The following is a 21,339-nucleotide window of genomic DNA, read 5'->3' on the forward strand; positions in this document are numbered from 1 at the left end:
GTGTTTTATGTTAATTCATACTATAGGGTGTGGCCACGTTTTGACTGGGGAATGTTTCTTTCTGTGCAGTGCCCTCCAGTCCCCACAGGTCACCATACCGAGGGTCACCCAACTACCGCAGAACCAATGCAATGCCATCAGAGGAGTCCAGTGGAGCTATCAGTGCCCCTAATACGCCTAAGGTCAGAACAGATATATAATAGACTACAAAGAATAAGCTTGCCTCTCCTATTTAACATTTAATCAAACGGATGTTACAATTCAGAGGGGTACTTAACTAGATAACTGCATTACTAGGGTTGTCAACCATCCCGTACTAGGACGTCACGTTTTTTTAACATAAACAGGACATGTATCGTCACATATGCCAAACTATGTGTGAATGACATATTAAGATTGCTGTTATCATGACAATAAGTGTACATATTTTAGCAGAATCAACACAGCAGGCAATATTTGGTAAAAAATGTAACATTCAAGCAAGTGATTTACATGTATTGTTTCCTGCTATTCTGACTATTTTGTAGTGTGTAAATACATTTATATCATCTGCATGCCACATTAACAAACCTGTAAACTCTGCTTTTTATGTCATTGCATGAAAGAGAACCTTAGCCAGCTGACTGTGAGAAAAACTCTGGCACTCATGAAAATCAAAAGCAAAAGTAATGTTTTACTTTCCATAAAGAGTAATGATGTATAAAGGAAATTCTCTCTCACTGTGTAGAAGGTAAAACTAATAAGTCAGTAATACTGAGTCAATAGCAAGATTGTTGCGGGGCCTGCCCTTAGAAAAAGTAAACGTGGTGAGCCCCGACCTTTCAATGCATGTGAAAAGTATCTTAGTACTTGCAAAGTAACATAGATCTGCATAGTAATGTTGATTCAATTTGCTTATGTGTGTTTATGATGTCTGTGACATAAAATATGCATGTACATATATGTATTCATGTAACAACAAATCCACACTGCCATGGTATTCCACCTCTGTCCCATGTTTGGGTGGTATAAAGTTGGCAACCTACTACAAACTGAATGACTTTAGGATGATGAACTACTCACACACAAACATGCAGATACAAACATTCACTTTAAAGCTTTATTTGCGTTTGGAGCAGAAGGAGAGCATGCGTAGAGAAAGAAGAACTGGCTCTCCAGCTACAGGTTCACCAGTGAAGAGGGCTAAATCTCCTTCTGATGTCACTCTGAGCTCTACCTCACCTGCCACACCAAAGTAAGATACAGTATACGCACATACCTACGCACCATATCAAAGTAAGGCTGAAATGCACACACATGCTGTACATATAAATTGCTGACACAGTTACCTCCATTTAATTACATTTTATTCAGTGAAGTGCTGACTATAAGCATCTGAATCAGCTTTTTGCTTGTATGGTTGTAGGTTATTGCCTAAGAGTCGTAATCAGTCACCATGTACAATGCGGCAGTATCCCCCGTCCCCTATGAAACATAGACCTGTTACACTTGTCAATGACAGCGACAGGAAGACTGAAGACAAGGTAACAGACAAACAAACTGTGGATGGCAAATATCAGGACAGGTCTGTCAAGGCTGAGGTCTATCAGAGCAAAAGCCCAAACAATGAAAGTTTGGCTAAGGCAGCAAAACTGGAGACATCTGTTTCTAGTACACCAACTCCAGAGAGAAGAACACTGAAGATAGAGAGCCCCAGTAGTGGTGCAAAGGAGAAGAAAATTGTAGTTATGGAAGAAAAAAAGAACGGCAAGATGGAGACCCCCGAGAAAAAAATCCTCAAATCAAGCTGTAATGATGCGACTGCCGACAAGTGTGCAGGTGGTTCTAAAACTTTTACAGGATATGACCCGCTTCAATACATTAGTATCTTATTTGTAATGGCTGTAAGTCTACCTTAGACAGGCTGTTTAAACTCATGTTAACCACAAATGCTTTGTTCACACTAAAAACACATTAATCTTCTTTAAAATAACACTTGTTTTTCTTGTTTTACTCTCTCACAGATCCTTCACCTGTGAACCAGGCTGGCAAATTAGTTGCTGGAACGACAGATGCTGAGGAGGCATCACGTCTGCTTGCAGAGCGCAGACGTCTGATCAGAGTTCTGAAAGAACAGGAGGAGAAACAACGCAGGAAACTGGAGGAGCAGGAGAGGTATGTGTCTGTATATTTTTTGTGAACTAGTGTTTGAAGTGTTCAGTGCCTATTGAATATGACTCATATCACTCATACTCAAACATTTCAAATGAGTATGCATTGCATAACAGTGTAAATGTATGCAAATGATGCTGCCCTATAAATTGTTATAGTAAATTGGTTGAGATTCCGTCATTTTCGTAGGTGCTGTGTGTATGAGTTTGACCATTGTGTGTGTGATTGTTAGACTAAAAGCTGAGCAGCTTAAGAAGAAGCAGTCTGAGGAAAGAGCTCGACAGGAAGAAAAGGCTCGTCAAGCAGAGGAGGAGAAATACAGACAACAACAGCAACAGAAGAAGTTAGAGCAGGAGGAGAAGAAAGAGAAAGAGAGAAAAGAAAAAGAGCTCCAGGCACAGATGGAGAAAGAGGTGAAAGTGAAATCAACCCTGTCAGTCAATACACCAAAAAACATTTGCAATTAGATTACAGAAAATTAAAGGAATATTCCTGGATCAATACAAACTAAGCTCAATTGACAGTATTTGTGCCATCATTTATATTACCACAAACATTTATTTAGATTTGTCCCTCCTTTTCTTTAAAAAAAAAGCAAAAATCAAAGTTACAGTGTGGCACTTACAATGGAAGTGAATGTGGCCAAGTTTTGGAGGGTTTAAGGCAGAAATGTGAAGCTTATAATTTTATAGAAGCAATTACACTAACTTTTCTGTTAAAACTCATGTATTATTTGAGCTGTAAAGTTGTTTAAATTGTAAATTTGAGGGTTTTAGGGTTTGTTGACATTACATCGTCATGCAATGAAGTTGTAAAATTGGCTATAACTTTACACAGAAAAGATTAGTAAGTGATTTTTTTTTTCACACTAAAATCATGTTTACACGCATATTGTTTGTCTTGTGGCTATACTTTTGAAAAAGTGAGTATTTTAACATTAAAAAATTGGCCCCCATTCACTTCCATTGTAAGTGCCTCACTGTAAACCTAAATTTTCTTTTGCTTTTTTAAAGAAAAGGAGGGGCAAGTCAAAATTAATTTTTGTGGTAATCAGTATTATGCCACAAATGCTGTCGATTGAACCCAGAATGTTCCTTTAATACCAACAACAAACTCCTGAAAATAAGTGGCTGTACATGGGACATGTCATTGTATAAAGATCAACACAAAGCCTTACAAAATAACTGTTAATTTAATTCGCACAGCTCCATCGTGAAACTTTAAAGGGGTTATGACATGAGGAATGACATTTTCCTTGATCTTTTGACATACTGTATAAGAGGTCTTTGTACTATAAAAACATTGTGGTGATGTGGGCGTGGCCGAGCGACATCTGTGGAGAGCGAGGCTGGGAGAGGAAGAACATTAAGGATTGACACCTGTGGGAAATTATCTCTAACAAATGTTCTGTGTTACGACGCTGACTGTGGGCGATTCTGATTGTGCTGAAAAGCCATTAGTTTGTGTATTACACTGAAAGAGTGTTGTAAATAAAAACTCACATTGGATTATTTATCCGGCTCCCACTTCCTCCTTCAGAAAGGACTCAAGATGTTGTCACAGTGGGCCGAAATCCGGGATTGTTTGGAGGAAGGAAATGTCTTCATGGATTCCTCGCCGCTGGCCGAAATCTTCAAATCCCTTGCCGGCATCCACCAGGCTCAACATCAGGCCCTGCTTGAGCTACGCATGGAACAGGAGCAGCGATTCCAGGTGCTGGTCCAGGCTCAAGCAGAGGACTGGCAGGTGTTACGGAGCTGAGTACCCCAGGAGGGGTCTTCCACCGTGACCCCAGCCGCGACTATGGCCATGCTCGCTAAGATGGGACAGCAAGATGAGCCGAAGGCCTACATCAAGCTGTTTGAGAGGATGGCTGAGGCGTGGAAATGGCCGAACACCCAGTGGGCGGTCCGCCTACTGCCGCTGCTGACTGGGGAAGCCCAGCTCGCGGCCCATCAACTTCCGGTAAACAACCTGCTGGTGAATGGGGATCTGAAATTAGCCATCTTGCAGCACATTCGCCTTCTCCCGACAGCTCCGTGACGCCTGCCGAAGGTGAATGCTGGCTGAAGATCGCGACGCTGAGGAGATACTCGATCTGGTGGTACTGGAGCAGTTCATCGCCCGGCTATCGAAAGGGACAGCGGAGTGGGTCCAGTGCCACCGACTGGCATCGCTGTATGGGGCGGTCCAGCTGGCTGAGGACCATATGATGGCATATTTGGGGGCCAGCGAGCCCTCTTCCTCTCACCCTCTCTCTCTCTCCCTCTCTCTCTCTCCTCCTTCCCCCTCTCCTTCCCCTCATCCAGTTCCTGTTCCCCGGAAATGGGGAATTCCTACCCCAAAACCGGTTCCCCAGTCCCGTGGGCTGTTCATCCCACCAGTTTCTCCTAACCCTCTCTGCTCTCCTCCACAGGCTGGTGAATCCACTGCCACGGGTGTGGACGTGAAGTCTGGGCTGGTCTGCTGGAGCTGCGGGAACCTGGGCATTTCCACGACCGATGCCCCACGATGGAGGTGGAGACATTGATTCAGGTCCCCGACGCACCACAGGCCACCCCCGATCGAGCAGGAGTGTACCACTGAGTGTACAGTGTAGGAGGGTACAAATCAAGCCTTGGTGGATACAGGTCGTAATCAAACCTCCATTCAATAAAGCTTGGTTCAATCTGAGGCTTTGTATAAAAGCCGGTGGTTGAAGGTAAGGTGTGTGCATGGGGATATCCAAAATTACCCTGTAGTGACGGTCACTATTCAATTTCGGGGACAAAAACATAGTGTCGAGGCTGCGGTTAATTCCTGCCTCACCCATCTACTAATATTGGGAATGAATTGGCCGGCATTTACTACTTTATTAAGGGAATGTGTGTGGATGGGTCCTGCAACAAAGCGTATTGGTGTGTGGTATGTAATTCGCTGGCTGGGGAAGAGGTGCCAGGGCTGTCTACGTCAGCTCCACATCAGGAGGACGTAAGGGAGGGGGAAGTCTCGGCTTCCCCAGCCCTTAGAGGATTCCCTGCTGGAGATTTCCCTCTGGAGCAGACACAAGACGAGATGAGACCCTTGACCAAGTGAAAGTGACTGATGGTCAACACCTCCAGCCAGACATTGCACTCGAACATCCGTATTTTTCAGGTATCAAGGATCGGTTGTATCGAGTGTCACAGGATGCTCAGACAAAGGAGGATACAACCCAATTGTTAATACCATGGAGCCATCGGGAAATGTTATTCCAGAGCCTTCCATGCTCATTATAATCTGATGGCAGGTCACTTAGGGCAGGAAAAGACACTGAACAGTCTAATGGCCCATTTCTATTGGCCAGGCATTCACAGGGATGTTCGCAGGTGGTGTGCGGCATGCCGTGAATGTCAGCTGGTGAATCCTCCGGCCACCCCAAGAGCACCATGGCACCCCCTTCCATTGATCGAGGTCCCACTCGAAAGAATTGGCATGGACCTTGTCGGGCCATTAGAGCGGATGGCACACGTTGCTTTTTGTTGGTTCTGGTGGACTACGCAACATGATATCAGGAAGCAGTGCCTCTCCGTAACACCTCAGCACTTAGTGTTGCGGAGGCACTCTTCAGAATAATCTCCGTGGGGATTAAGAAAGAAATCCTCACTGATCAGGGCACGAGGTTTATGCTGCGTACACTACACGAACTGTACAAATTATTAGGAATAAATCGATTCAGACCAGCGTTTACCACCTCCAAATGGATAGCTTGGTCGAACGATATAATCAGACACTAAAGGAAATGATTTGTAAATTCATGCATGATCGACCCTATTATTTTCAGTACGAGAGGTCCCACAAGAATTATTGTATGGGCGTCGACCGTGTGGCATGCTCGACGTCCTATGGGAAAATTGGCAGGAGGGACCTTCAAACAACAAAATGAAATTCAATACGTTCTTGACCTGAGAGCAGAACTCCACACACTGGGGCAATTAACACAGGAGAATTTGCTCCAGGCTCAAGAATATCAAAGCCGGCTGTATAATAGGGGTACTTGGCTACGGGAATTTACACCGGGAGATAAAGTCCTTGTATTGCTCCCCACATCTAGCTCTACATTAGTCGCCAAGTGGCAAGGACCCTTTGAGGTCACACGGCGAGTTGAGGTTAAACGAATGGATAGAGGCGGAGCACATCAGATTTGCCACCTCAATCTCCTAAAACCATGGAAAGAGGTGGTCCCCGTGACTTTGGCGACGGTGGTTCCGGAGAGGGAGGAGCTCGGACTGGAGGTGAAATTAAAAGCCACTGATTGAGACACCCCGGTCATTTGCGGAGACCACCTCTCACCGTCACAAGTCATGGAGATTGCCAGGTTGCAAAGAGAATTCTCCGACATGTTTTCGCCTCTTCCCATTCGTACGAATCTCATAGAGCACCATATTGAAATGACCCCAGGGGTAGTGGTACGCAGTCGTCCTAAGCGATTACCCGAGCAAAAAAAAGAAGTGATTCGGGAAGAATTAAAGGCCATGCTAGATATGGGGGTAAAAGAAGAATCCCACAGTGACTGGGCCAACCTGGTGGCTCGGTGATGGCTCGGTCCGGTTCTGTGTGGATTATAGAAATTTTATGTGTACCCAATGCCTCGGATTAATGAACTGCTTGATCGGTTAGGTGTGGCTCTCTTTTATTCCACACTGGATTTAACGAAGGGATATTGGCAGATCCCCTTAACTCCCATGTCCTGTGAAAAGATGCCATTTTCCACACTGTTCGGATTACACCAATTCGTGATGCTTCCGTTCGGTTAGTTCGGAGCCCTGGCTACGTTTCAGTGGCTCATGGACCGAATCTTTAGAACGCACACTGCATACGCCGCTGCCTATCTGGATGATGTCATTACAGTAATGATTGCCAGTGGAACCTACAGCATCTGAGGGTTGTCCTGAGGTCGTTAAGATGAGCGGGACTCACAGCAAACCTAAAGATTGGGTGGGTGGAAGTACAGTGTCTGGGCTTCCACTTGGCTCATAGGGAGGTGCGGCCCCAAATTGATAAAACCGCAGACTGCCCGAGACCTAAGACCAAAAAGGAGGTGAGACAGTTTCTGGGGCTGGCTGGCTACTATCATAGGTTTGTGCCTAATTATTCGACCGTCACCAGCCCGCTGACTGATCTTACTAAAAAGGGGGCACCAGATCCGGTCCAGTGGATGGAGCCATGTCAGCAGGCATTCACGCAGGTGAAAGCTGCACTTTGCGGCGGGCCGTTATTTCACTCTCCTGATTTCTCTTTCCCATTTATCTTGCAAATGGATGCATCTGACAGGGGGTTGGGAGCAGTACTGTCCCAGATGGTGGAGGGGGAGGAGCACCCCGTGCTGTACATAAGTCGCAAACTCTCTCTGAGGGAGACTAGGTACAGCACGATAGAGAAGGAGTGTTTGGCCATCAAGTGGGCGGTCCTCACCCTTCTGTACTATCTGTTGTGGTGGGCTTTCACCCTCTGTTCGGACCATGCCCCGCTCCAGTGGCTCCATTGCATGAAGAATGCCAACGTGCAGTTCACACATTGGTATCTGGCTCTCCAGCCTTTTAAGTTCAAGGTGGTCCACAGGCCGGAGGTGCAGATGGCAGTGGCAGATTTCCTCTCTAGAAATGAGGGAGAGTGGGGCGCAGGCTCCCCGGCCTGAGTCGGGCGATGGGGGTATGTGGTGATGTGGTCATGGCCGAGCGACATCTGTGGAGAGCGAGGCCGAGAGAGGAAGTATGGTAAGGATTGACACCTGTGGGAAATTATGTCTAACTGCTGTTCTATGTTACATTGAGAGCTGGAGAGGGATAAAAAGGGTGTCCAGACCGCCGGAGGAAAAGCCATTAGTTTGTGTATTACAATGAAAGAGTGTTGTAAATAAAAACACATGTTGGATTGAGAGAACTCAAGACCTTGTCATAAACATACTGTAAGTTTCAGAACTCAAAACTTCCTCCTTACTGCAAAAAGAGCATTTGTAGACACCAAGCTACCAAAATGACTGGTTCTCTACTTCCTCCACATTGTGATGTGACACTGTGGTAGACATTTGCATCTGACCGCCTCCACAACAACACATCAACACTTACTTTACCTTATCACTTCTGAAGCCCCAACCAGTAGTGGTGAGCAGTGAGATGGCAAGTAGAGAGTGGGTCAGTCAAGAGCAGAGAGCCAATCAGTCCAGTTGTCATTTACTGTCAAGTCTTAAAGGAGAAGCAGAACCAAAACTGAACATTTTTCACAGAGGGTCAGAATGAGGGTAGAAAATGATCATGTTTTACAAAAATATAACTGATTTTTGTGCAAAAAACTTTACTAATATTATAAGTGAACCTCAAGGAACATATTCTTGTCATTAACAATTTTTATTGATTCCAAACTCAATTCAACACAAACAGCACATGAAAACACAGAATCAGCTTTTATCAATATATGCCCTCCCTCCCACCACCCAACACACATCCCAGTGGTCAGACACTGAATAACAACAGACACACATACAAGCAGACAGTCCAAAGAAAATACTCAATGACATAAAAAGACACAAACAATTAACCAACAAAAAAGAAAAAGGGTTCCACACATCAATCAATTACATACATTCAATTCAAACTGTCCCTCTCCACTGCTTCTCCCTGGCAACCCTCTAGGAATGCCAAATAAGTGCCCCACTTCTTGTCAAAGGCACCCAAACTGCCCAGCCGTCTATGCGACATCTTTTCAAAGGCCACCACTCTGCCCAACTCGGTGCACCACTCATGAAATGAGGGCACACCAGCCAACTTCCATCCCCCAAGAATCACCTTCCTCCCGATCATCATGCTGATAAGGACCCAGTTTTTTATGTGTTTATTCCCTACGTTAATACCCACCCCATCACCCAAAATACAAAGTCTGGGGCAGTGTAAAATCTGAGTGCTCAAGACCTCAAAGACATAACTCTGAATGCTCAACCAAAACTCTTGAATCTTAGTATAGAACCAAAAAACATGGGCTATGTCCCCATCCTCCAACTGGCATTGCCAGCAAGCAGGTGTGTCTTTAAGGTCAAGCCTATACAATCTAGAGGGAGTCCAATAAAAACGATGCAGAATCTTAAACTGAATGAGACGGACCCTTGCATCCCTAGACATAGACTTGAACTTTTTAAAAATCCTACCCCATTATTCATCCTCCAGTACTAAATTCAAGTCTCTCTCCCATAACTTCTTAAGAGATGTTAAAACCCCGTCCCCTAAACTCAGAATTAGCCAGAAATAGTACACTGAAGCCTCGTGACCCATTCCAAAAGCAGCAAGTACCATCTCAAGAGTGTCTGCTGCTTTAAGGGGCTGTGTACTACACCCAAAGGTGGTACAAAGTAGATGGCGCAGCTGTAAGTACCTGAAGAATTGAGATCTGGGAATCCCAAACCGCTGTATAACATTTTCAAAGGATCTCAACGCTCCATTTTCATACAGGTCACCCAGCATAGCAACTCCCTTCTCAATCCATTCTGTCCAGCAGAAATGAGACTTGTTAATGCACAATTTAGGGTTTTAACCAAATACTTGTGGCAACGTTCAGGTAAATGTCCGAATTGAACTTTTGTCCACACTAAATGCATGTGCGAGATAACGGGATGTGTCTTTACTTCTCCAGGCAGCTTGGTAGAAAGACTTTGCAATGGCAAGATAGGGGCAAGGACCTCCTGTTCAATAAAGAGCCAGGGATGAGCTCTCTCAGGTGGAAGCGACCAATGTCCCAATTGTCTGAGACAAAAAGCATAATAGTAAAACAAAATCTTGGGGAGACCTAACCCACCTTTGTCTGTTGGCCTGTGTAACTTGTTAGAATGCATCTGAGGACGTTTACCATTCCAGATAAAGGATTTAGCTATACTATCAAATTGTTTAAAATAAAATAGGGGAACTTCAAAGGGGAGAGACTGTAGTAGGTAGCTGAATTTTGGAATACAATTTATTTTTATAACCTTCCCAATCATAGATAAATGTAGTGAAGCCCACCTGTCCACATCGCTCGAAAGCCTTTTTATTAAAGGGTCAAAATTAACTCTAACTAAATCACACAAATTTGCTGGGAATGAAATACCCAAATACATAATGCCCTGTTTGGGCCACTGAAAGGCACCTGGCTGAAAAGCCATTACCGGACAGTACGCTGTCAGAGCCAAAGCTTCGGATTTAGACCAATTGACTCTATATCATGAGAACTTAGAAAAGGAATTGATCATTCTGTGAAGGCAAAGCATAGATCTAGTAGGGTCAGAGACGAATAATAAAATATCATCAGCAAAAGCTTATGCGCCATACCTCCCGCCACCACCCCTGGAAAATCATCCTCCTTTCTTTTCTTTTTTTTTTTTGGGGGGGGGGGGGGGGGGGGGATTTTTCCCCTTTTTCTCCCAATTTGGAATGCCCAATTCCCAATGCGCTCTAAGTCCTTGTGGTGGCGTAGTGATTCGCCTCAATCCGGGTGGCAGAGGACGAATCCCAGTTGCCTCCGCGTCTGAGACAGTCAACCCACGCATCTTATCACGTGGCTTGTTGAGCGCATTGCCATGGAGACATAGTGCGTGTGGAGGCTTCACGCCATCCACCGCGGCAACCACGCTCAATTCACCATGCGCCCCACCGAGAACAAACCACATTATAGCGACCACAAGGAGGTTACCCCATGTGACTCTACCCTCCCTAGCAACTGGGTTGCTTAGGAGACCTAGCTGGAGTCACTCAGCACGCCCTGGGATTCGAACTAGCGAACTCCAGGGGTGGTAGCCAGCGTATTTTACCACTGAGCTACCCAGGCCCCGTCATCCTCCTTTCTTATCACAGCTGCTAATGATTCCAGGACAAGACAGAACAATAATGGGGAAAGAGGGCAACCCTGACGGGTGCCCCTATCCAGAGTAAAATAATCTAAAATTAATCCATTTGTTTGTACCGGCGCTATCGGGTGTCTATTAAGTAACTTAATCCATCCAATAAAAGTATTCCTGAACCCATATATTTCCAAAATCTTAAAAAGATTATCCCCTTCTGCCATATCAAACGCCTTTTTGGCGTCAAGTGAGATGGCAGCGACCAGAGTCTGATCATTCGCCACTGACCACATGATACTGATGAAACGCCTAACGTTATCAGAAGAGCTATGGCAATGAGTAAACCCCATCTGATCTATATGTATAAGAGATGTCATAACTTTAATTAATCGGTTAGCCAAAATTTTTGACAATATTTTAACGTCTAGCTGGATCAGGGAGATTGGATGGTAACTCTTACACTCGTTTGGATCTTTGTCCTTTTTAAGAATCAGACTGATCCGGGCTTGTGTTATGGTTGGCATGGAAAGAACTTTCCATTCTTTAATGATTTCGTATAAATTTCTAGCAAAAGTGGAGCCAGTTCTGTAGCATAAGATCTAAAAAAAATTCAGCAGCAAAGCCGTCTGGCCACAGAGCCTTGCCTGTAGGCAAGGCCTTAATTACCTTGCAAAGCTCCTCCAAGGTTATCTCAGAATCAAGATATTTTTTTTGCTTTGTTGTCAGTTTAGGGAAATCTAATGGTTCCACAAAATTTCTAATATCTTCATCAAGAGACGAAGACTTGGAACTATAGAGATCAAGATAGAATTCCTTAAAAGCGTTATTAATATCAATGGCCGAGGTAAATATTTCACCACCAGCAGATTTCACTTAGGGAATGGTAGAAAAGGACTATCTCTGCTTTATATATCTAGCCAGAAGTTTTCCTGCTTTGTCCCCTGACTCAAAGCATGAAAGTATAAATAGCCAAAACTCCACCTTCCATGACAAAATAGTGTTATATCTGTATTTCAATTGGGTCAATTCTCTGAGGCCATCAGATGACATTCGGCGCTTCAGCTCTGCCTCGGCACTTTTAATATTCCCTTCCAACTCCACGAGTTCTCGTACTTTGGATTTTTTGATGAATGAGGCGTACTGTATGATCCGACCCCTAAGAACCGCCTTAAGTGCCTCCCAAGCCACGCCCACAGAGGATACTGAGGACCAGTTGGTCTCCATATAAACACTGATTTTGGCCTTTAACATTTGTTGAAATTCAGGATTTTGCAAAAGGGATACATTAAAGTAAAATATGATTTCTTTTTCTTTGTATGTGGCAACACCTCTAAACTCACCAGGGTGTGATCTGAGACTAAGATGTTTCCAATTGAGCAATCAACAACAGATTAAATGAGGGACTTAGATATATATAAAAAAATCTATTCTAGAATAAATCTTATGGACTGATGAAAAAAATGTATAGTCCCTACCGGATGGGTTCAAAAGTCTCCAAATATCTGTAAGACCAAGATTTTTACACATCCTGTGAAGCGTCACTGTTACTCTAGGGGGCTTACACACATTTGCTTCACTATGGTCAAGGACTGAGTCCATCAAAAGATTAAAGTCTCCTCCCAATATTATATCATGAGGGGTGCCAGCAGCTTGCAACATCCCTTCAAGATCTATAAAAAAGCCTTGATCATCAACATTAGATGCGTAAATATTAGCCAAAATCAACCTTTGCCCCTGAATTTCTGCTAAAACAATGGGAAAGATGCATTTCTTGAAGAAACACAATATCATATTTCTTATGTTTAAGAAAAGAAATAACCTTCCTTCTTTTTATGGGGTGCTCCAACCCATTCACATTCCATGTGGAGAGAGACAATCCACTCATATTAACATTTGACATTTTGACACATTAGAAAAAATAGATTGTGTCAAAAACAGGATTATAAAGACCACATCCCAACATTAGTGCAACAAACAAACCCCGAACTTCCCCCCTCACCAAACAAACAGAAAAAAGAAAAACGTGTGCATTAGCCCCGTGCACGACAGCACCAACCGGTGTCCATCCCTCTAAACTCTTAACAGTCCATGTACATCTACAAGAGCCCCTGCAACAACTTTGCCCTCAGATTGCTCAAGTCCGGTGCTTCTATACAAATTTTGTTGGACAGAATTACATAACAGAAGAAAATCTATAAAACAAACTCCAGCCAATAGGCAGAATAAACACAAAGAACGAAGGTGTGTCCCTTCCCAAAACCAGCTCCAGCCTCTAGCGGAACCAACACACACACACACACACAAAATAAATAAATAAATAAATAATAAAAAAGTCAAATGAAAATTTAGTGAGCTGGCTGTTTCATAAGTGCAGCAGATGACCTAATCCTTCCAATGTCCTGCAAAAAAATATTCCACAAAACAAACTCCATCATCCAATAGGAGACATAAGCACAAAGAACGAGTAGAATTTCTCCCGCTGCACCATCCAAACTAAGTCCATGGTCTGCGGCCCTGTCAGGGGTATCAGCTTGAGCATGTAAGTGTCTTTTAATGTCTCCAGAACCCTAGGATTTTGAATTCTTTGACATATTGTCTTCATAGAACAGTTATGAAACAGAGTGTATTGAATCTCACCGGTTTATAACACAAAAAGAATGAAAAACTAGCAAAGTGCAAAGAGCTCACCGTTCTCACATCCGATCCTCGAATGGTGCCTCCGAAAGCCTCCAAGGAACATATTAAAATTATAATAAAGGCATGTCATGACCACTTTAAAGCTTACTGAAACTAAACAATACTGCTATCAGCTAGCCAACCAACAACTGCCCTTCCTCTTCTTAGCATTTATTACTTTTAAAAAAACAACAACATCAACAACAACAAAAAAACATTCTTTTTTAACTCCCTTCCAGTGGGGAATACTATATTTCTCCACAGGATCAATCAATCAATTAATAAATCAATCAATCATCTATCAGTAGTCTCCTCACCTTTCCGATTGTGTCTGCATGCTTAATAGAAAGAGGAGGCCGAGAGGCGTGCTCAGAAGGATGCAGAGCAACGTCGTCAGGAGAGAGAACTTGTCAAACAACAGGAAGAACAGGAGAGACAACAGAGAAAAAAGGTAAAAGTTTCTTTGCAACAATCATTTTATAAAGGCCATAATGTATGCTTCCCCCAACATGAACCTAGAAATGAGAACAGTGAAAAAAAATTTATAGTTCTAACAATAAAAATCCCCATGGTGCAGAAACAGGAAAAACTAACAATTTTACAAATTAAAATGACAGAAAAATTTAAAAGTATGTCAGTCATAGCTAATTTAACTAGAACAAGTATTATATTTTTGCACTTTACAAAAGTCAACATGAATGACTTTTAAAAGATCAAATAAGTGATATGTGATAAAAAACATTTTTTTCAGAGAATTGATGAGATAATGAAGAGAACAAGGAAGAGTGACGAGATGAAGGTATCAGTGTGAAACTTTTAATCACTTTTAATCAGCTGGGACAAATACATATGTTGATTACCATTAGACTTAAATAGCCCTTTGAAGTGTAAGTTGCTTCGAAAGTAACAGAATGAACTCCATATTCACACAGAGAGAAGATAGCCAGGAGCCTAGATCTCCTGTCTCACCTCCAGGTAGGACTCAACCCTGCTCCTTCTATTTCTTCTTTCTCTTACTTTCTCTCTCTTTCTCTCTCTCTCTCTCTTTCACACACACACACTCCCTTTTTCTCTCACACAACATAACACATACTTAAAAAACAAAACATGTTGACTAAATTACTAGATTTTCAATTCTTCTACAATGCGGAGTATCCCAACTATTTTGAGAAAACTTAGGTTACAGTCATTTGACTGATAGTGTGAATACAAGTAAAGTGGGACACCTAAGCTTCATTATTAACATTATTATAATCATTGTGTATATTCTTACATTAATAAAAACATTAAAAATCAGCATTAAATTCTTATTTACTTCTATTGTGTGGAAAAAGATGCAATGAAAGTGAATGGTTATTGAAGATAACATTCTGCTTTTCTCATTTTGTGTTCCATGGAAGTAAGAACATCATATGCATTTGGAACAAGATGAGGGTGAATAAATGATGACAGAATTTTTATATTTTGGTGAACTATCCCTTTAATTTAATCATAAACTATTAAGGGATGACATGGATGTAGCCGTTTGGAGTATTTCTTAACCACAATGCTAATGACAAATTACCAGAAAGTGTCTCACTTTACCTGTATTCCCCCTGTCTATCTATGCAGCCAATGATAGATAGCCATAGAATTACACATTTAGGTTTCCCTGTTATATAGGTTAGTATTCACTACTGCCTGTAATTCATTTGGTGTCAAATTGCTCTCCCCTTGGGGAAAATGTGTATACACCTGAAGTGTGTCAGCAGTCCTGCGAGTAGTTTTCCATTCTTGCAGCATCTATAGCAGCTTTAGGAGAGGGAAGCAGGGGATCATATTCTCTGTATGTCATAGGTTTTGTTCAAGGTGAACTATTCGAGGACTGTTCACACTATATTTAGCCTTCTGCAAATACATTTTTTTGACTTTGGTTCCTTTTGACTTTTGGTTCCTGACATTCATAAATCAAGTGTGCACAATACACAGTATCATGAAGGGATAGTTCACCCAAAAATAAAAATACTCTCATCATTTACTCACTCTCATGCCATCCCAGATGTGTATGACTTTCTTTCTTCAGCAAAACACAAACAAAGATTTTTAGGAGAATATCTCAGCTTTGTAGGTCAATGCAAGTGAAAGGTGATCAGACATTTGTAGCTCTAAAAATCACATAAAGGAAACAGAAGTAATCCATATGACTCCAGTGTTTTAATCCATATCTTTAGAAGTGATATAATAGGTGTGGGTGAGAAACAGATCAGAATTGAAGTCCTTTTTTTTGTCTAAATCTCCACTTTCACTATCCCTTTTACATCTGAAAGTCACATGTGGTGCCTGTTTAGTTTCACTTTCATATCTGACAGTGAAAGTTAAAGTGGAGATTTAGAGTAAAAAAGGACTTAAATATTATTCTTTTTCTCACCCACACCTATTGTATCATTTCTTAGGATATGGATTTAAATACTGGAGTCATATGGATTACTTTTATGTTTCCTCCAAGTGATTTTTGGAGCTACAAAGGTCTGATCACCACTAATATGCATTGTATGGACCAACAGAGCTGAGATGTTTTCCTAAAAATCTTTGTTTGTGTTCTGCTGAGGAAAGAAAGTCATACACATCTGGGATGGCATGAGGGTAAATGATGAGAGAATTTTCATTTTTGGGTGAACTATCCCTTTAAATGTTGTATCTTATTTGACTGTTTCTGAATTTGATTGCAATATACAGGAAGTATAATTTATTTAATCATATTTTGTTATGTAATCAGATGAATCAGGTAATCTATTTCAGATATCATTAATTTCCGATTACAGTATATCTATTAAATCAGGTGTAAGAGAAAGCTTTCCTATCTATTGGAGACTACTATCAGAAGGCGAGCTAATAAATCATGGCCTGGTATTGTTACAGTGTTTACATTGATCTTTCTGTTCTATTCAGGTGGTGTCCATTTGACCTTAAATGCAAGGGCTGAAGTCAACTCTCAGGCTAGCCTCATGCTGACAACCACTGCTTCAAACATGCAGGCAAAGGTTCAGTCACATGGCCACTCTGACAAGCATGAGAAACAGAGTAACACAGTAGTGAGGGAGGTACCTTCAAATATACCCACTCTCAATGCACAGGAAGGTACTCAGTTAAAGCAGGAGAACAACTTAAACAATGGAAAAAGCCAAACTATCATTCAGGTGGCCAGTAACCAAGCAAAACCACCGCTCACCGAACAAATTAATAGAGTGGCCACAGCTCAGGGACCCAAGAAGGGTAGCACTGTGAAGAAATCGGACATCTCTCATGTAAACGGACAGAGTGTCCAGGGGAGCTTGACGGTAACTGTCCCACAAGCAAAGACTGTCACTCAGACTGGTGGACATACAGTAACACAAGTTAAATCAAATGAGGCAGGGAAAAACAGCTCACCCTCTTGCTTGACCACATTGCCAGAGACAAAACCTCCACTCCCTCTTATTCATCTGGACACTTTGGAAGGCAAGAGTGGAGTGGCTGAGGATTGTTCAGATGAAGTGCAGTTCATGGAGGTTAGGTGAGTTTGTACATTCCCTGTACACTGGACTACCCTCACTGACCAGGTAGAAACTACATCACAGTAAAACAAAAGATAAAAAAAAAAAAAAAAAGATTTAAAGAAAACATCTGCTCACTTCATTTGATATCAACACCTCTGCAATTTTTGTAAACTTTAATCATAACTGATACCTTGCTTATACTTGCATGGGTTTATAGGCACACTTTGAACACTTTATAGGACTATCCCAGCCCTTCATAAAACTGATATATATAAGATTTTGGGCCCTATTTTATGAACGCTAGCGCTAAGCAGGGGTGGTGCCAGGATTTTTTTCACAGGGGTGGCCGGGCCAGGGCCATTGATCAGTCTGTGGTGGCCAAGAAATGGGAGATACCCAGGACAGAAAGATGCAGCTGTGAGTGGGGTGGCCAGGCTTCTGTCCTGACCCCCTCTCTAACTCCGCCTCTAACGCTAAGCGCAGCGCTATGCCTTAAGTCAGAGGTTTTCAAAATCAAAGACAGTGGGCCTCCCTTGTGACACAATGTACACGATGGTCTGGGGCAAAATGAAATTTGAGTGCCCAATACATCACACATAAAACTCTGAACCTTCAACCAAAATTCTTGGATCTTAACACACCACCAAAAACATGGGTTGTGTCTCCATCTTCTGATTGGCATCGTCAGCAGGTGGGTGTGTCTTTAAGACCAAGCCTATACAATCTAGAGGGGGTCCAATAGAATCAATGAAAATCTTGAATTGCATAAGGCTTGCATCTCTAGATGCAGACTTGACATTTTTTAGAATCCTAGCCCACACTCCTTCCTCCAATACCAAGTTTAAATCTTTCTCCCATAATCTCTTGACAGAAGTTAAAGCTCCGTCCCCTAGACTTTGAATTAGCAGGGAGTAATACACTGATACCTCACGACCTTTTGCAAAAGCAGTAATCACCACTCCCAGAGTATCTGCTGCTTTAGGAGGGTGTATGCTACTCCCAAAAATAGTACAGAGCAGGTGGCGCAGCTGTAAATACCTAAAGAACTGAGATCTGTGAATCCTAAAATGTTGAACCAAATTTTCAAAGGATCTCAACACTCCACTCTCATATAGGTCACAGAGTGTATTAACCTCCCACACAATCCACTCTGGCCAGCAGAAAGGGGACTTATTAATACATAATTTGGGGTTCACCCACATGCTCGAGACAACATTTAAATAAATGTCTGAATTAAACAGTCTGGACACTTTTGTACATACCGAGTGCAAATGTGAGATAACAGGGTGTAACTTATCTTTTCCAATTAGTTTGATAGAAAGGCTTTGCAATGGCGAATAGTGGCAAGAACTTCCTGTTCAATACAAAACCAGGGAGGAGCTCTCTCAGGTGGAAGCAACCAATGAGCCAAATGTCTGAGACCGAATGCATAATAATAAAAAAAAAAATGTGGGTAGGCCTAGCCCACCTTTGTCAATCAGCCTATGCAAGTTACTGAAATATAGTCTGGGACGTTTACCATTCCAAATGAAGGACTTCGTTATGCTATCAAATTGCTTGAAATAAGAGAGGGGGACATCTACAGGGAGAGATTGTAGCAGGTAGTTGAATTTTGGAATACAATTCATTTTAATAACATTAACCTTCTGAATCACAGATAAATGTAATGAAGCCCACCTGTCCACATCGCTCGAAAACCTTTTTATTAAAGGGTCAAAATTGACTAAAAAAATCACACAAATTTTCTGGGAATAAAATTTCCAAATACTTAATGCCCTGTGTGGGCCACTGAAAGTCGCCTGGCTGAAAAGCTGTTACCGGGCAGTACGCTGTCAGAGCCAAAGCTTCGGATTTAGAACAATTGACTCTGTATCCTGAGAATTTAGAAAAGGAATTGATAATTCTGTGGAGGTAAGGCATAGATCTAGTTGGGTTGGAGATGAATAATAAAATACCATTTGCGTAAAGCAAAAGTTTATGCGCCACACCTCCCGCCACCACCCCTGCAAAATCATCCTCCTTTCTTATCGCGGCTGCTAATGGTTCCAAGGCAAGACAAAACAATACTGGGGAAAGAGGGCAACCCTGCTGGGTGCCCCTATCCAGAGTAAAACAATCTGAAATTAATCTATTTGCTTGTACTATCGCTTCCGGGTGTCCATAAAGTAATTTAATCCATCCAATAAAAGTATTCCCGAACCCGTATATTTCCAAAACCTTAAAAAGATAATCCCATTCTACCATATCAAATGCCTTTTCAGTGTCAAGTGAGATGGCAACGACCGGGGTCTGATCATTCGCCACTGACCACATGATATTGATGAAACACCTAATGATATCAGAAGAGCTACAGCCCCGAATAAATCCCACCTAATCAATATGTATAAGAGATGTCATAACTTTACTTAATCGGTTAGCCAAAAGTTTTGACAATATTTGAATGTCTAGCTGGATCAGGGAAATTGGATGGTAACTCTTACACTCACTTGGATCTTTGTCCTTTTTAAGAATCAGACTGATCCGGGCTTGTGTCATGGTTGGCGGAAGTTTTCCATTCTTTAATGATTTCGTATACATTTCTAGCAAAAGTGGAGCCAGTTCTGTAGCATAAGATCTAAAAAAATTCAGTGGCAAAGCCGTCTGGCCCTGGAGCCTTGCCTGTAGGCAAAGCCTTAATTACCTCGCTAAGCTCCTCCAAGGTTATCTCAGAATCAAGAGAATTATTTTGCTCAGTTGTCAGTTTAGGAAGTTCTAATGGTTCCACAAAGTTTCTAATATCTTCATCAGTAGGTGAAGACTTGGAACTATAGAGATCAGAATTCTTTAAATGCATTATTAATATCAATGGCTGAGATAAATATTTCACCACCAGCAGATTTCACTGAGGGAATGGTAGAAAAAGACTCTCTCTGTTTTATATATCTAGCCAGAAATTTTCCTGCTTTGTCCCCCGACTCAAATTATGACTGTCTTGCCCTGAATAGCCAAAACTCTACCTTCTGTGACAAAATAGTATTATATCTGTATTTCAATCGGGTCAATTCTCTGAGGCCATTAGACGACATTCGGCACTTCAGCTCTGCTTCGGCACTTTTAATATTCCCTTCCAATTGGGGCCTGGGTAACTCAGTCAGTAAAGGCTCTGACTACCACCCCTGGAGTTGCAAGTTCAAATCCAGGGCGTGCCGAGTGACTCCAGCCAGGTCTCCTAAGCAACCAAATTGGCCTGGTTGATAGGGAGGGTAGAGTAACATGAAGTAACCTCCTCGTGGTCGCTATAATGTGGTTCTCGCTCTCAGTGGGGCACGTGGTGAGTTGTGCCTGGATGCGGTAACGCGCTCAACAAGCCACGTGTTAAGATGCGCGGATTGACGGTCTCAGATGTGGAGGCAACTGAGATTCGTCCTCCATCACCTGGATTGAGGCAAGTCACTATGCCACCATGAGGACTAGAGTGCATTGGGAATTGGGCATTCCAAATTGGGGAGAGAAAAAAAAATATATTCCCTTCCAATTCAACGAGTTCTTGTGCTTTGGATTTTTTGGTGAATGAGGGATACTGTATGATCTGGCCCCTAAGAACTGCCTTAAGTGCTTCCCAAGCCACGCCCACAGAGGATACTGAGGACCAGTTGGTCTCCATTTAAACAATGATTTCAGCCTTTAGCATTTGTTGGAATTCAGGATTTTGCAAAAGGGATACATTAAAGTGGCAACTATATGATTTATTTTTCTCCGTATGTGGTAACACCTCTAAACTCACAAGAGCGTGATCTGAGACTAAAATTTCCAATTGAGCAATCAACAACAGATGAAATGAGGGAAAAATATATTCTAGAGTAAATTTTATGGACTGATTAAAAAAGTGTATAGTCTCTACCAGATGAGTTCAAAAGTCTCCAAATATTGAAAGACCAAGATTTTTACACATCCTGTGAAGCGTCAGTGTTGCTCTAGGGGGCTTCACTATGATCAAGGACTGAGTCCCATCAAGAGATTAAAATCTCCTCCCAATATTATATCACAAGGGGTGCCAGTGGCTTGCAACATCCCTTCAAGATCTATAAAAAAGCCTTGATCATCAACATTAGGTGCATAAATATTCTCCAAAATAAGACTTTGCCCCTGAATTTCTACTAAAACAATAATGACGCTTCCTAATTTATCTTTAATCCG

The 21,339-nt window shown here is 42.2% G+C and overlaps 1 protein-coding gene across 2 annotated transcripts in view; it reads left to right on the forward strand.

Annotated features, from left to right (window-relative positions):
- The window catches only part of LOC127439580 (MAP7 domain-containing protein 2-like), a 50,816-nt gene that overhangs the window by 23,341 nt on the left and 6,136 nt on the right, over positions 1-21,339 (forward strand). For both annotated transcript variants that reach the window (XM_051695757.1, XM_051695759.1), the window contains exons 8-16: positions 70-182; positions 1,119-1,234; positions 1,406-1,818; positions 2,004-2,154; positions 2,384-2,564; positions 13,995-14,099; positions 14,400-14,447; positions 14,581-14,623; positions 16,577-17,180. In XM_051695757.1, the coding sequence (XP_051551717.1) occupies positions 70-182; positions 1,119-1,234; positions 1,406-1,818; positions 2,004-2,154; positions 2,384-2,564; positions 13,995-14,099; positions 14,400-14,447; positions 14,581-14,623; positions 16,577-17,180 (1,774 nt within the window). The remainder of the gene's footprint in view (positions 1-69; positions 183-1,118; positions 1,235-1,405; positions 1,819-2,003; positions 2,155-2,383; positions 2,565-13,994; positions 14,100-14,399; positions 14,448-14,580; positions 14,624-16,576; positions 17,181-21,339) is intronic.

This window comes from Myxocyprinus asiaticus, chromosome 4, assembly GCF_019703515.2.
Source record: "Myxocyprinus asiaticus isolate MX2 ecotype Aquarium Trade chromosome 4, UBuf_Myxa_2, whole genome shotgun sequence".
NCBI classification, from domain to species: Eukaryota; Metazoa; Chordata; class Actinopteri; order Cypriniformes; family Catostomidae; genus Myxocyprinus; species Myxocyprinus asiaticus.